Here is a 12,645-nt window from a genome sequence, read left to right as displayed (position 1 = left end):
GTCTGTACTGGACATCCCAGGATCACCAGCCACTTGAGAAAAACCTCTAACATCAGAGATGGAGATGAAAACGTACGTGCAAGAAAGAGGATACTGGAGGAAACAGACGATGCAGGGAGCAGAAGAAAAAGTACAAAAAACTCACACTAAAAATAAAAAAGGAAAAACCAGCTAAACAAACAAAATCGAAGGGCGCCCGTGTAGCTCAGCTGTTTAACCGTCCTACTCCTGATTTCAGCTCAAGTCATGATCTCACCGTTCATGAGATCGAGCTCCACATCCGGCTCGGTACTAAAAGCATGGAAACTGCTTGGGATTCTCTCTCGCTGCCCCTCCCCCACTCACATATATGCACGCACTCTCTCTCAAAATAAACAAACATTTAAAACAAAATCTATAATCTGTGAGATCAGAGAGCAGAAAACCAGAAAAGATTCAAAAAAGGATGACTCTAGATCTAACTAACATCCATATGACAGAAGTCTCATTTAATAACCAGAGAGTCCTTACCATAAGCTGCAGAGCACTCTAAGATCTGGCGCCCTCCTTCACATGTCAGACCTTCCCTCTGCCCTCCCCCCTTGCTCACGCTGCACCCACCACTCTGGCCTCCTTGCTTAGAATGTGATACACATACTCCCTCTTAGATGGAGCCTTTGCTCAGCCTCTTCCCAGTATCTAAAACACTTGTTCCTTCATCTCTCTCAGGCTTTTCCTTACATGTCATCTCCGTGAAGCCTGCTCGGGACACCTCCGTGTAAATTGTAACACTTCCCCTTGACCTTCTACTTCCCCATATTTTCACTCAATACTCTTTTCAAAGCCCCATAACTTACCTGTTTTTATATTTATTGTCAAGAACATCCACTCTCCATAAGGAAGGAATGTTGTCTGTCTTGTGCATTCTCTGTATCTAAAAAAAGTGTCTGGCACATAGTAGGTGACAGTAAATATTTCCTGTTTAGTAACCTCCGTACCCAAACATGGGCCAAGAATATTCGAGACCAGTCAGTGTCTGGTGAGGTTACCAGCAACTGGAAGACCAGCTTAGATCCCTCCACCCTTCCCACCATTCACTCAGTCTCCATGCAAAACTGATGTTAACTCTTAGATGCCCATTATATTCCCAACTGTATATTAGTAGCCACAGACCTAGACCTGGTCTCTGCTTTAGACATCACAATAGAACATCTTGCTGTTTGCAACCAGAGAAGACAAAAGCACATGGAACAGAACAGCTTTTACTGAGGAAAAAAATGTGTAACCATGGTATGTGTATATGTTAGATGTCTGGACATACACAACTTTTACTTTTAACAGTAGATGGTAAGGAAAGCTAAAGGAGAACTGATATCAGATTCAGAAGGAAGGTTAGTGAAGACCAAAATAAATTATTAGGTTTATATGCTGTTTCTGTCCAGGGCACCTGAGTGGCCCAGTCGATTAAGTGTCCGACTTCAGCTCAGGTCATGATCTCACGGTTGGTTCGTGGGTTCGAGCCCTGCGTCGGTCGGGCTCTGTGCTGACAGCCAGCTCAGAGCGTGGAGCCTGCTTCTGATTCTGTGTCTCCCTCTCTGTCTGAGCCTCCTCTGCTCATGCTGTCTGTCTCTCTCTCTCAAAAAAATAAATAAAAAACATTTTAAAAATAAATAAATAAAGCTATTTCTGTACCTAGTATAGGAATCTAATGTGAATTCCTTTTACAGAGATAACTGCCAAAACTTTACATTTTTAATTAATCATAGTTTATGGGGCTATTAAAATTAAATTAAAAACTTTAAACAATGGCATTTCACTATTGTAAACTGTATTAAACTAAAGTCCTTTTTTTGAAATCAGGTTATTTTAAGTTCCATGATAAAGGAATGTGAACAAAAAGTTGAGAACAAGACCGTCCAAGAGCCTCAAGGGTAAGACATGAATTCTTTTTTTAAGGCTTTATATTAACCTTAATTTCTCTATCTAAATTTTCTATAAATGGGTATTTTATTTTGTGTTACTTTGTAGTCATTTATTGGGAAGGTAAGAAAATTATTTACATCAGCGGATATCGAATGCTAGTTCATAAACCACCTGCATCAGAATTATCTGGGGAATTTAAAATGTGGGTCTCTACCCCATGCTCTGTGCCGTCCTCCCAACAATTTGATTCAGCCTAGGGATCTGTATGTTTTAAAGCTTCCAAAGACATTGTGGTAGGTAGCTGGATTTGGGAATCACTGGTCAAAATAGTTTCACAGAAATTTGAGACTGGAGTTGTAAGGCCTCACTTAATTGACTGCATAAAGGACTATAAACTTTGTGAATGTTCCATTCACATGCTCCTAACCAAACTAACCAGAATTCAAAGATTCATTGAAGTTAAAATGTAAGCATAGACGTGAAAGAGTAAAGTTGGGCATTCAGAAGAGGAAGTAATTTACAAATAGACCGTGTGTGCCCTTGCCTTTTGACATAACCTTGAGCAGTTAATCTTAAATAGACTCTGTTAGGCATAAAAAGCTCCAAGGCTTTTCCTTGATAAAGCTGACTACCAGGAATAAGTGTGTCATCCTATCAGGCTTGATACCTACCCATTCACACTGATTAGCCCTCCACACCCCCAACCTCTTCCCCACATGCGTACGCTTAGAGCTTTTTACCTCTACCTGCATGTAAGAACCTTTCTTTAGCCTCCTGGGATGGTAGGAACTCTTCCACAGTTGTAACCTTGGAAACTTAAAACCATAAAAAATATTTTGATGGGTTTCAAATCTGACACAAAATCTGTAAAACTAACACAAAAGCAAACACCTCTGTTCACTTGTCATACATTAAGTATTAAGATTATTTGGTGCCTTATTTAAATGTAAAAACTTTGGGGACAAAATTAAGAATTCTATGTGAAATACATTCTAAATGAAATTTCATTAATTAGCATAAGGAATTAAGAGAAGAAATATCTTTATAACTTCCCAAGATTGTTTCAGTTATATGACTCCTAAAAAGAAAAAGTTTATTTTTATAATCATATTTCCCCATTATTCAAATCTCCCATATTATTTTTTTAAACCTGTAGATAATTTCAAATAAACATAAAGTAAATAACAGAGTGAATTCCCATGTACTTATCACTCAGCTTCAATAATTATCATCTCATATTTTATTTCATCCATGCCCCTCCTATATTCTGGTATGTATCTCTAAAAGATAAGTGCTATTTTTTTAAGACATAATGTCATTATCACACCAAAATAACAACTCCTTGATATTATCAGCTATGTAACCTATGTTCAAATTTCTAATTGTTTCATAAGTGTCCTTAGTGATTTGTTGTTTTTTTTTTCCTTACAGTCTGTTTCTTTGAGGCAGGATCCAAAGTTCCATACGTTGCAATTAGTTGACACGTCTCTTAAGTCTGTTTTAATCCATAGGTTCCCCTTCTATCTCATTTTTTTTCCTTCATATAATTTACTTATTGAAGAAACTGAGTCTTTGTTCTGTGGAGGTTCCCACAGTCTGAATTTGGTTGGTTGCATTTCCCTCATGTTGTTTTAACATGTTCCTCTGTATTTCCTATAAATTTGGTTGTTGGTTCTGGATCTAGAGACTTTATCAGATCCAGGGCTTGTTTCTTTGTTTTGCATGACTGCTTTCATGAGAGAGACAGTGTCTACTTCTCTCTTTTTTTGGTGATAGTAGCATCTGTTAATGATCACTGCTAGCTCCACTAATTCATTAGCTGTTACTATATTTATAACATATTTGTTAGAATTAGATATTTTAGTAATTCGCTATTACTAAATACTAATTTACATTAGTGTAAATGTAATACTAAAGTAAATACATTACTATTTAGTAAGAGCGAATTACTAAAATATCTATTTCTATCATCCACTCTTCTTTGTGAGTTAGAATACTTCAGGAGGGAAAACCTTCCCCTATATGTACTACAGTTACCCAGTGATAGAGTTTTTTTAAGTAAAGTCAAGGTAAATGTTCAATTCTTTCTCTTTACTTACCAGTTTTCCAAAATAATGAATTGATTCACCCTCTAATGGTGACTTGTTTTGTTCAAGTATCATACAGTTCAAGTGTATTTTCAAATATTTGATGTAATTCAATGCACTGTGCTTACCTTTCTTTTGATGCCCAAATTATCCCATCTTTGGCCATTGCAAGACTTTTCAAGATGACTTCCTATGTCCTTTCGACATTAATTTGCCAAATGGAATGGTATGAGGAGAGAGAGAGAGAATATTCTAGGATATAGTTTTTGAAGAAGAAAAGCCAGGAGGCACCTGGCTGGCTCAGTTGGTGGAGCATATGACTCTTGATCTCAGGGTCATGAGTTCTAGCCCCACATTGGGGATTACTTAAAAATAAAAAATGAAAAATAAGAAGCCAGGTATATAAGAAGTTCTACAGATCCAAAATCAACAAAAATGGCAACTGGTTTGATTTCAATTATAAAGGAAAGATCTGAGATTTCTCAGGAAGAACACAATATTACCTTACAAGACAACCCATTTCATTTTTAACAACTATTTTTTAACAAAAAAAAAAATATATCCTGAGTTAAAGTCTCTATAATGTTTACTCTCTAAAATAGGTTTCGGGGCACCTGGGTGGCTCAGTCGGTTAAGCATCCAACTTCGGCTCAGGTCATGATCTCACGGTTTGTGGGTTTGAGCCCCATGTCGGGCTCTATGCTGATAGCTAGCTCAGAGCCTGGATCCTGCTTCACATTCTGTATCTCCCTCTCTCTCTGACCCTCCCTTGCTCACATTGTCTCTCTCTCTCTCAGAAATAAATCGAAAACATTAAAAAAAAAATAGGTTTCATCATCTGGCAGAGCGGTGGGGAAGCATTACAGACCCCTTTGTAAAATGGATAAAAATGTAAACTTTCTCTTCAGGAAAAAATGCTGTAATGCAGTGGTTCTTTGAAAAGCTTTGTGTAAAATAGATACGTGGGTCCTTTATACCATAAGGAAAGAATCAGAATAACTGGTGTTAGGCCAAAGCATCTGTGTTTTCAAAGAGCTTTCCAGTGATTGTGATGTATATCAGTAAAGCTATACAAATATACACAGCTATGCAGATACATATTTATATCTAATTTGGTACACATAACATTAGTGTCTGTCTTCTAAATTTCCTCTTCTCCATAGTGAACGTCCCAGACTCTTTGTCATCATTGTTGCCCTCCCCTTAGAATATCACTAAAACTTGATAATACCAAGTATTATCTGACCTCTGTATCCTGTTTTTCTCAATGCAAACTGAAACCATTCTTACGTTACGTCGTACAGTATTCTGCAGGGAGAAAACAGCACTGTAAGCCTAGAACACTAAGGAAAGGCGTCAGAGAAAAGACAGGACTTGAACTGAGACTTACAGGATGTCTAGACACCGGATAGAAAGACAGAGATAAGTTTAGAATGTTCTGAACATTAAATTCAGCAAACTTGACTCAAGGGGGTCTAGAAATTAAGCAGTAATGGTTGGTAAAAACGCATACACACAAGAATTAGATTGCTACGTTTTTTTGAATGCCAAGCACACTTTATGTTGTTAGGTAGTAATTAGCCATTGCAGCTGTTTGAGAATGGGTAGGATATGGAAAAGTGATTATTCCAGAAGTTTATCTGATCATGCAAGGAGACCAGATCTAAGCCTCTTGGAGTAGAGCCTTAGTTGGAAGATATTGTCAGTCGGAATAAAAATAAATGATAGAGTTTTCATAGAATAAAATCAGAGTATTTGATTATTGGTTTTAAATAGAAGAGGAAACCATTATTTATATTCAGTGTTAGGAGGAGAGGAAAATGGTAAAACCACTAACAAATAAGGAAATAAAAATGGCAGGTCATTTCTAAAGTTAGGAGGCGAAAAAAAAGCTTGATGATATCTAACAAACGAGAGTATTATGGGACTTTTCCCAACCTCTTAATGGAGATGATATTTGAAACTTGAGGAATAAGTTTTGTGACTGAAGAACCAAGAACCAGATGTTGAGCCTTATGGAGGTTTATTCTGTGGGAAGAGAAAAGCAGCAGGAGAGAAGAGACAGGGGAGGGCCAGGCTGTGTACTGGAAGAGCTGTGAGAAGAGATTTTCAAGATGGGAGTCGTGGGCTGGCATTTAACTTAGTCATTCACAGTGCACACCGGTAAGGATTACAGGAAACGAGAAGTTCTTGCTGGCAGCCCGCGCTTCTTCTGTAGTTTCAGTTGACCTCTGTTCAGCCTCTGCACCTCGCCACTCACTGTCCTTCTTCAGTCCTCAGGATTTTTTGCAATAGTAATTGCAGTCTGCATCTTTCAGTTGAAGAAATTGAATCAGAGTGATCTAAAGCATCTTGGCCAAAGCCACAGGCCAGTAAAGTGGGTTTATTGTTGGATCACTGAAAATTGTACTTGATCAGTATTCTGTTTGGTGGTGTGATAAGTTAGCAATCTTTAGTAGTTATTTAGATTATTTAACCTATACAGGGGGTTGGTCAAAAAAAAATGGATTTAAAATTGTTGATTGAAACTAACGCAATTGGCAATTGAGGACATTCTCCCCCCTCCCAACCCACAAAAAAGTAATACGTCACAGGGTTGTTAACAGCACAGTATAAAACCTCACTGTGATTTAATGTACTCATTTGTGAAAATAGGGATAATATCTTCCATGGTTGCTGTGATTAAATGAAGTGATGCTGATAATAAGTAACTATTAATACTTACATCATGCTACTACATTCCTAGCACTGCTAATAAGCACTGTACACTTAAATAATTCTTAATAGACCTATGAGGTAGGTAATAGAAACAGATGAGGATTACATTACAGATGAGATTAAATACCTTGCCTGGGGTCACACAGCTGGTAAATGAAGGAGCCAAGATTCAGTCTCCATCCAGACTTGCTCCTGACCTCACCACTACTGCTTCCTTCATCCATGGGTCCACCATGACCATGAAAGCTCCTGACCTAATAGGGCACATAAAAACTCCTCTCTGCAAATATTAGTTTCCCTTTTGTGCTACCAGTTTAGAATGTATTTATTACTATTCTACTGCTGAAGAACTGAAAAAAATGGGTATTTTAGTTTTTTAATTGCTTTACTTCAATTTTAAAATTTCTTTCCTAGCTCAATGTCAATTGCTGCAAGCTTAGTGAGTGAAGATACAAAGACCAAGTTTTTGAACAAAATGGGCCAGTTGACAACATCAGGTGCCATGTTGGCCAATGTGTTTCAGAGAAAGAAGTAAAAGCAGGAAGGAAGCCCCCAGTAAACACTAAGATGGACCTCAAGCAGACTGGTTCCTTGTACTTGAAGTACTTGCCTTTTTTATTTTCTTGTTTTATGTTCTTGCATTATAATTTTATCCTAACCTCCAAAGATATTTGCACTGCTTTTGATTATTGCTGTATATCTGTTAATTTTGGAATTATAACTGTGGTAATAGAAAGTTGAGTTTATAGTCTGTACCGAGTCCCTCTTCTGTGTTTTTGTCTTTCAGAATAATTTTATATATATATATGTATATATATATATATATATACATATATATATAGTGAAGAGTTTTTTTTTAATTTTTGGATGGGATATTAGCAAATATCTGTATTATACACTAAGCTATTACAATGGTACTTAAAATAATGTAAATTTGAAGTCATTGTTATAAAGTAATAAAAGTGGAGATTACTTAAGTATTTAAATTATGAAAGAATAATACAGACTTTTTATTGTTTCTTAACTGACTAGAAAGAGCCACCAGCATTACTCTGTGCCTTTTGGACTTCAGTTTGTGTGTCTGTAGGCACTGTATGCATTCCATTCACACAGTATTTTATAATGCTGTGATGAATTTGAATTACAGATCCTACAGTAAGTAGATAATGATGAAACTTTCCACATTTCAGAGCTCTCATGAATATTCATTAAGTGCTATTCAAACCTCCCCAGCATTTACATGCATATAATGGACTTACCTGAGGAAAGACAGCACAGAAACATGGGGAGTGGTAACCAAGGTGAATTTTACAAACTGATGTGTAATAGATTTAAACATTCACAAGTAAATGTAAGTAGGAAGAGCTAATAATTGTGAAAATTTTTTCCCAAATTTAAATACACAGGGAAACATTGTTTTGATTTGAAATTTAACACTTATTTATGTAAAATATTTTATTTAAGATATTTTCTAATGATTTTAATTTCAGAGCTTATCTTTTCATGATGTGTCTTAGAGAAGTACCGAAAGTTAAGGACATTTGGGGGCTGCTTTTTTCCCCTCTAAACTAAAAATGACATTAGCTAAATTATTATTGGTTAGTTAACACCTTGTCCCTTAAAGTCAGTGACTGTTCTTGTGTTAGGTATATATTACATAGAGTCTTAAGTCAGTGTTCAGTTCTACTGGAATTTGACAGTTGTCTATAAATTAATGCACTTGAAGTAGAGAAGAGTGGTACTGGACATAGAAGGGGGATGGTTGGTGTGGGGTTAATGTGAGGCCTTTTTGAAAAATGAATATTTTGATAAAGAGAATTCTTGTTTGAGCACAGTTGATGCACAGAGGTGATTCTCATGTTTGTTGTATAAACTAGTTTAATACACTTGGAACATAGTTGGATTACATTGTCTTCCTGGGAACGCTCGCTTACCACCCGTTCAAGCTTATAAAATAAGTTGCCATAGACAAAGCCATTTAAAAAGTTCATTCTGAAATTATTTCTTTTACCTATAGTCAAATAATTGTTAAAATTAGGCTTTCAGAAACTGTTGGGTTCTAGGCATTCCTGAGAAATTGAAAGTGGCTACCTTTCGTGTCAAAAATGTTGATCTATTATAAATAAACTGTTTTTGCATATTTGTTTTTGTTTTGTTTTTGGCTATGTGTATTTATTTTCATTTTGAAACACTATGTCTCCTATATCCAAGCAGAAGGAAATGAGAAAGAATATATTCATTAAAATGTACTAATATGTGATTTAAGGAATAGAATCTATATAAATTATTAATTTAGTTTACTTTTACTAAAAACAGATTGTTGCTATAAAATTAATATACTTCAGAGACAACTTAAAGAAAATGTTAAGGCTCTCATTTGCTTTGAAATACAGTAGAATAAACATATCCATTACCAGATGAATTAATATAATTATTTTTATTAATTCATGAATCTATTTGTCTAAATGCTAATGATTTCCTTAAAAAGCAACAGCTAGTAAGATACACAGTATATTTCAAGGGAGTCTCCCTTATGCTGTTAAATATCTTAATGTCAATGAGACTTCACATTTATTCTCACAGTTATTTTTAAAGCAAACCATGGATTATTTAAAGACAAAACAGACTTCCCACGGTGATCACTGAGACTGTGTGATCACTCTGCCTGATGCAGGGCTCGAACTCACGAGCCGTGAGATCATGACCTCAGCTGAAGTCGGAGGCTTAACTGACTGAACCACCCAGGAGCCTGGAATCTCAATTCAAGTTGCTGTCAAATTTCCTAACAGAAAAAAAAAAAGGCTCAAATAAATAGTCTGATAAAGTTTGGGAGGTGAAATCACTCTGTATTGAATTGTCTTTTCATGACCCCAATATTTAAGATAACCTATTTTCAACCATTACTGAAACTTTAAGAACAGAACTTTCTCTGGACACACCTTGTTGATCTTTGAACTGTGAGAGCTAACTGCAGTGAATATCGTGTACTGGTCACCAAGATCTTAACTATTTCTTGTAGAAAGAGTCTATGTTTAAAGAGTTGTTAATTAGCAATTCTAATTAAAGTTCTCCAGATTGGCTGGATAACAACATTCCAACTTTGTATTGGATGTTAACTCTTTCATAAGCAAACCATGAAATAATCTTAGCTTTTCATATTAATAGATATGTGTTTGAAAGTTCTAATGTAACCTTACAGTGTGCTTGTTTTTGTTACTATTTTATTTCAGTGTATTTGAAAAATAATAGATTAAAGATATTTGTTACTAATAAAACATGTATTTGGTAGGTTTCTACATAGTGGCAAAATAATTGGATTTTAGGCTATTTTCATACTACATATGGACGTCTGCATGCATTTCATCTGTGGAATTAGGACTCTAGTCACAATCTCTTGAGTGGCATTTCAGTCTTTCATATTTTCCCGCCAGAACTACAGGAAACTTTGCTTTGATTGCCTTGTTTATGGTTTACTTTGTTTCCATGTTTAAGAAAAATCTTCAAATAAAAATTCGTATTCACTATTGGACCACACCAGTCATAACATGACAGTTAACGCAAACTTAACACAATAGAAGTTTTATTAAATAATTCCTTTAGTTCAGTGTGGTGAAAATATAAATTATTTCCTTTCCTTAAAAGAGTCTTCAATAATAGCTGGAAAATTCTGTCCAAAGCATGTCTATATGGAAGAGTATATACTATTTTAGTTTCCTTTTATTGGGGTTAAAGGTTAACCCATTATATTTATTTCAGTAAGATCACTGCATGAGTAGAATTTCTTGAGGGACTTTAATGTAGTATAATTTATGTTGTCTATAAACCACCATTTTGTGTTATATGTTATAGATATTAATTTTTTTGTCAGTTATCATTTGTTGATGGTCTGCTCTTTTAAAATTTTTTAAACTACCCTTACTTTTGAATTGTTGGCCTTTGCAACCTTAGATATTTTTAGGATATTCGTTTTCAATGAAGCTGAAAATGTTATAAGTACCTTATGTAATGTATATATTCCTAAGTAATATAAATCTAATAATTTCTCATTGATTCTACGTTTATCTTCATTCCTGATAATCACTTGGCAATTCTTTAAATTTGTAACTTCCTCTGTCCTAAATCTCCCTGTCATGTATTAAGTATTGAACCTAAGGTGAATGCTTTTCATAGTATAAATCATTTTCTAATTTCTTTTTTACATAAATTTTATAAGTATAGTTCCCTTTCTAACAAAAATTCTTTTTTTCTTACCATTAAAGAGCATGGAAATGATAACATGCTATTACTCACAGAACTTTATGAAAATTATGTAATAGTAAACCTGAAAGCGCTTTAGCACTTAGAGAGGTATCATGAAAGTTCAAAGTAGAATTAAAAAATTTAAACCACGGAATAACTAAAGCATGGGTTTAGTTTTATTTATACTTTTATTTTCTAGTAAGTGTATAGATTACCATGACATGCATGATTTACCTAAAATTGCAATAGAAGGCAGAACCCACTTTTGATTGCTACTTTTGCGTACTTTTAACCACTCCCAGAGTTTCCAGCCTAGTGAAGACTGGTAAGGTAATTTTACTTTCTGTTTACCAAATCTTGTCCTTAATTTTTTTTCAAAAGCCTAAGTAAATTAGTTCAATAAATTAATTTTTCATTACATAATTATTTAGGTCTTGTAAAAGATTTTACCCTTTGCAACTTCACTCATGTCTCTTAGTATATATTTGATTCAGTTAACTGTTGACCAGTGATTTCAAAAGTTAGAATCCTGGTTTCTTGCAGACACTACAAAAGTATTCAGATCTTAGGAGGTAAATACTGCGTATCAAATTTGAAGACCATTTACTTTTAGCTATCATACTACTGAAACACTTAACAGTGTTGTAATGTAATCATCCTCAAAAAAGTCATGGAGAGATGACAGCCTAGAGATTTTACAACATGTGGATTACCATTCTGAATCTGTAGAAAGCCTCTTCTGGGCTTTCTGACCACTCAATCCAAAGTAACCCCTATAATTCCTTGAGGTCACCCTGGTTGTCTTCTTCATAATTACTCTTCTCAATCCTCATTTTTTTTTTTTTATTGTCTGTCTCTTTCACTAGACTCAGCTCCATGAGAGAGAATATTGTCTATCCTTTTCAACCAATGTGTCTCCAGTATTTGAAGAATGCCTGGTGTATGATAAGTACTCAACATTAATTGAATGAATTAATGAATAACAGCTTGATACCAATTCCATTTAAGTTTGCCAATTAGAGTAAAGGGATGATTTATGAATCCCTCAAAACAGCATGAATTTACTGAGACTACATGCCAAACTATCCTAAAGTTTTTTTTTCATAGAGCTATTATATGTTGTTGATCAGGAGAATTGTGTAATCTTGTGCATCTTGACCTCAGCAAAGTATGTGACTTTGTTTCTTATAGTGAGGTTATATCCAAGGTAGAAAATATGGAGTAAATAAAAGTCCCTTAAAGAGTTGTGCCATGTGTGTATGCACAGAGCTTCTATTCATATCTGGTTCTCTGGGCAAACCCTTTTATCAACAGATCTCATCAAGTCTTCCAAGTGATCTGTAAGTGTGGAGAGGCCATCCCTTTCTAAAGATTGTAGTCATTCACCATTCATCGTACGTTTATGGAATACCTATTTTGTGCTAGGCATAGGGGTACAATGAATAAGACTGAACTAGAGCAGAGCTTACAGCCAGCCAGGCAGGGAAGCAAACAAATGGAGAGAGAATGACTGAGGAGAACATACTTTGGTTAGGGTGTTTATCTTTATGGTTTACTTTGGAAGACATCTCTGAGGTGACACCTGAAAACTAGGAAGAATAATAGGCTTTAACCATGTGAAAATAGGAACAGAAAAAAGAGCAGTATGTGCACAGAGGAATGAGATGAGAAATAGTGCTATGTTCAAGGAACTGGGGGC

General features: G+C 35.2%; 1 protein-coding gene across 3 annotated transcripts in view; it reads left to right on the top strand.

Annotated features, from left to right (window-relative positions):
* Positions 1-12,198, top strand: part of RELCH (RAB11 binding and LisH domain, coiled-coil and HEAT repeat containing) — a 111,256-nt gene extending 99,058 nt beyond the window's left edge. For 2 of the 3 annotated variants that reach the window (XM_077777618.1, XM_077777617.1), the window contains exons 28-29: positions 1,840-1,910; positions 7,122-7,509. In XM_077777618.1, the coding sequence (XP_077633744.1) occupies positions 1,840-1,910; positions 7,122-7,242 (192 nt within the window). In that variant the 3' untranslated portion in view covers positions 7,243-7,509. Of the gene's footprint in view, positions 1-1,839; positions 1,911-7,121; positions 7,510-11,812 lie in introns of those variants that run through there. The other variant, XM_077777619.1, reaches the window with a different exon arrangement.
* Positions 12,199-12,645: the final 447 nt, after the last annotated feature.

Source organism: Crocuta crocuta, unplaced genomic scaffold (genome assembly GCF_008692635.1).
Source record: "Crocuta crocuta isolate KB4526 unplaced genomic scaffold, BGI_CrCroc_1.0 scaffold36, whole genome shotgun sequence".
Lineage (NCBI taxonomy): Eukaryota > Metazoa > Chordata > Mammalia > Carnivora > Hyaenidae > Crocuta > Crocuta crocuta.
Note: the sequence above shows the minus strand (reverse complement) of the source record. Positions and strands in the feature narration are given on the sequence as shown.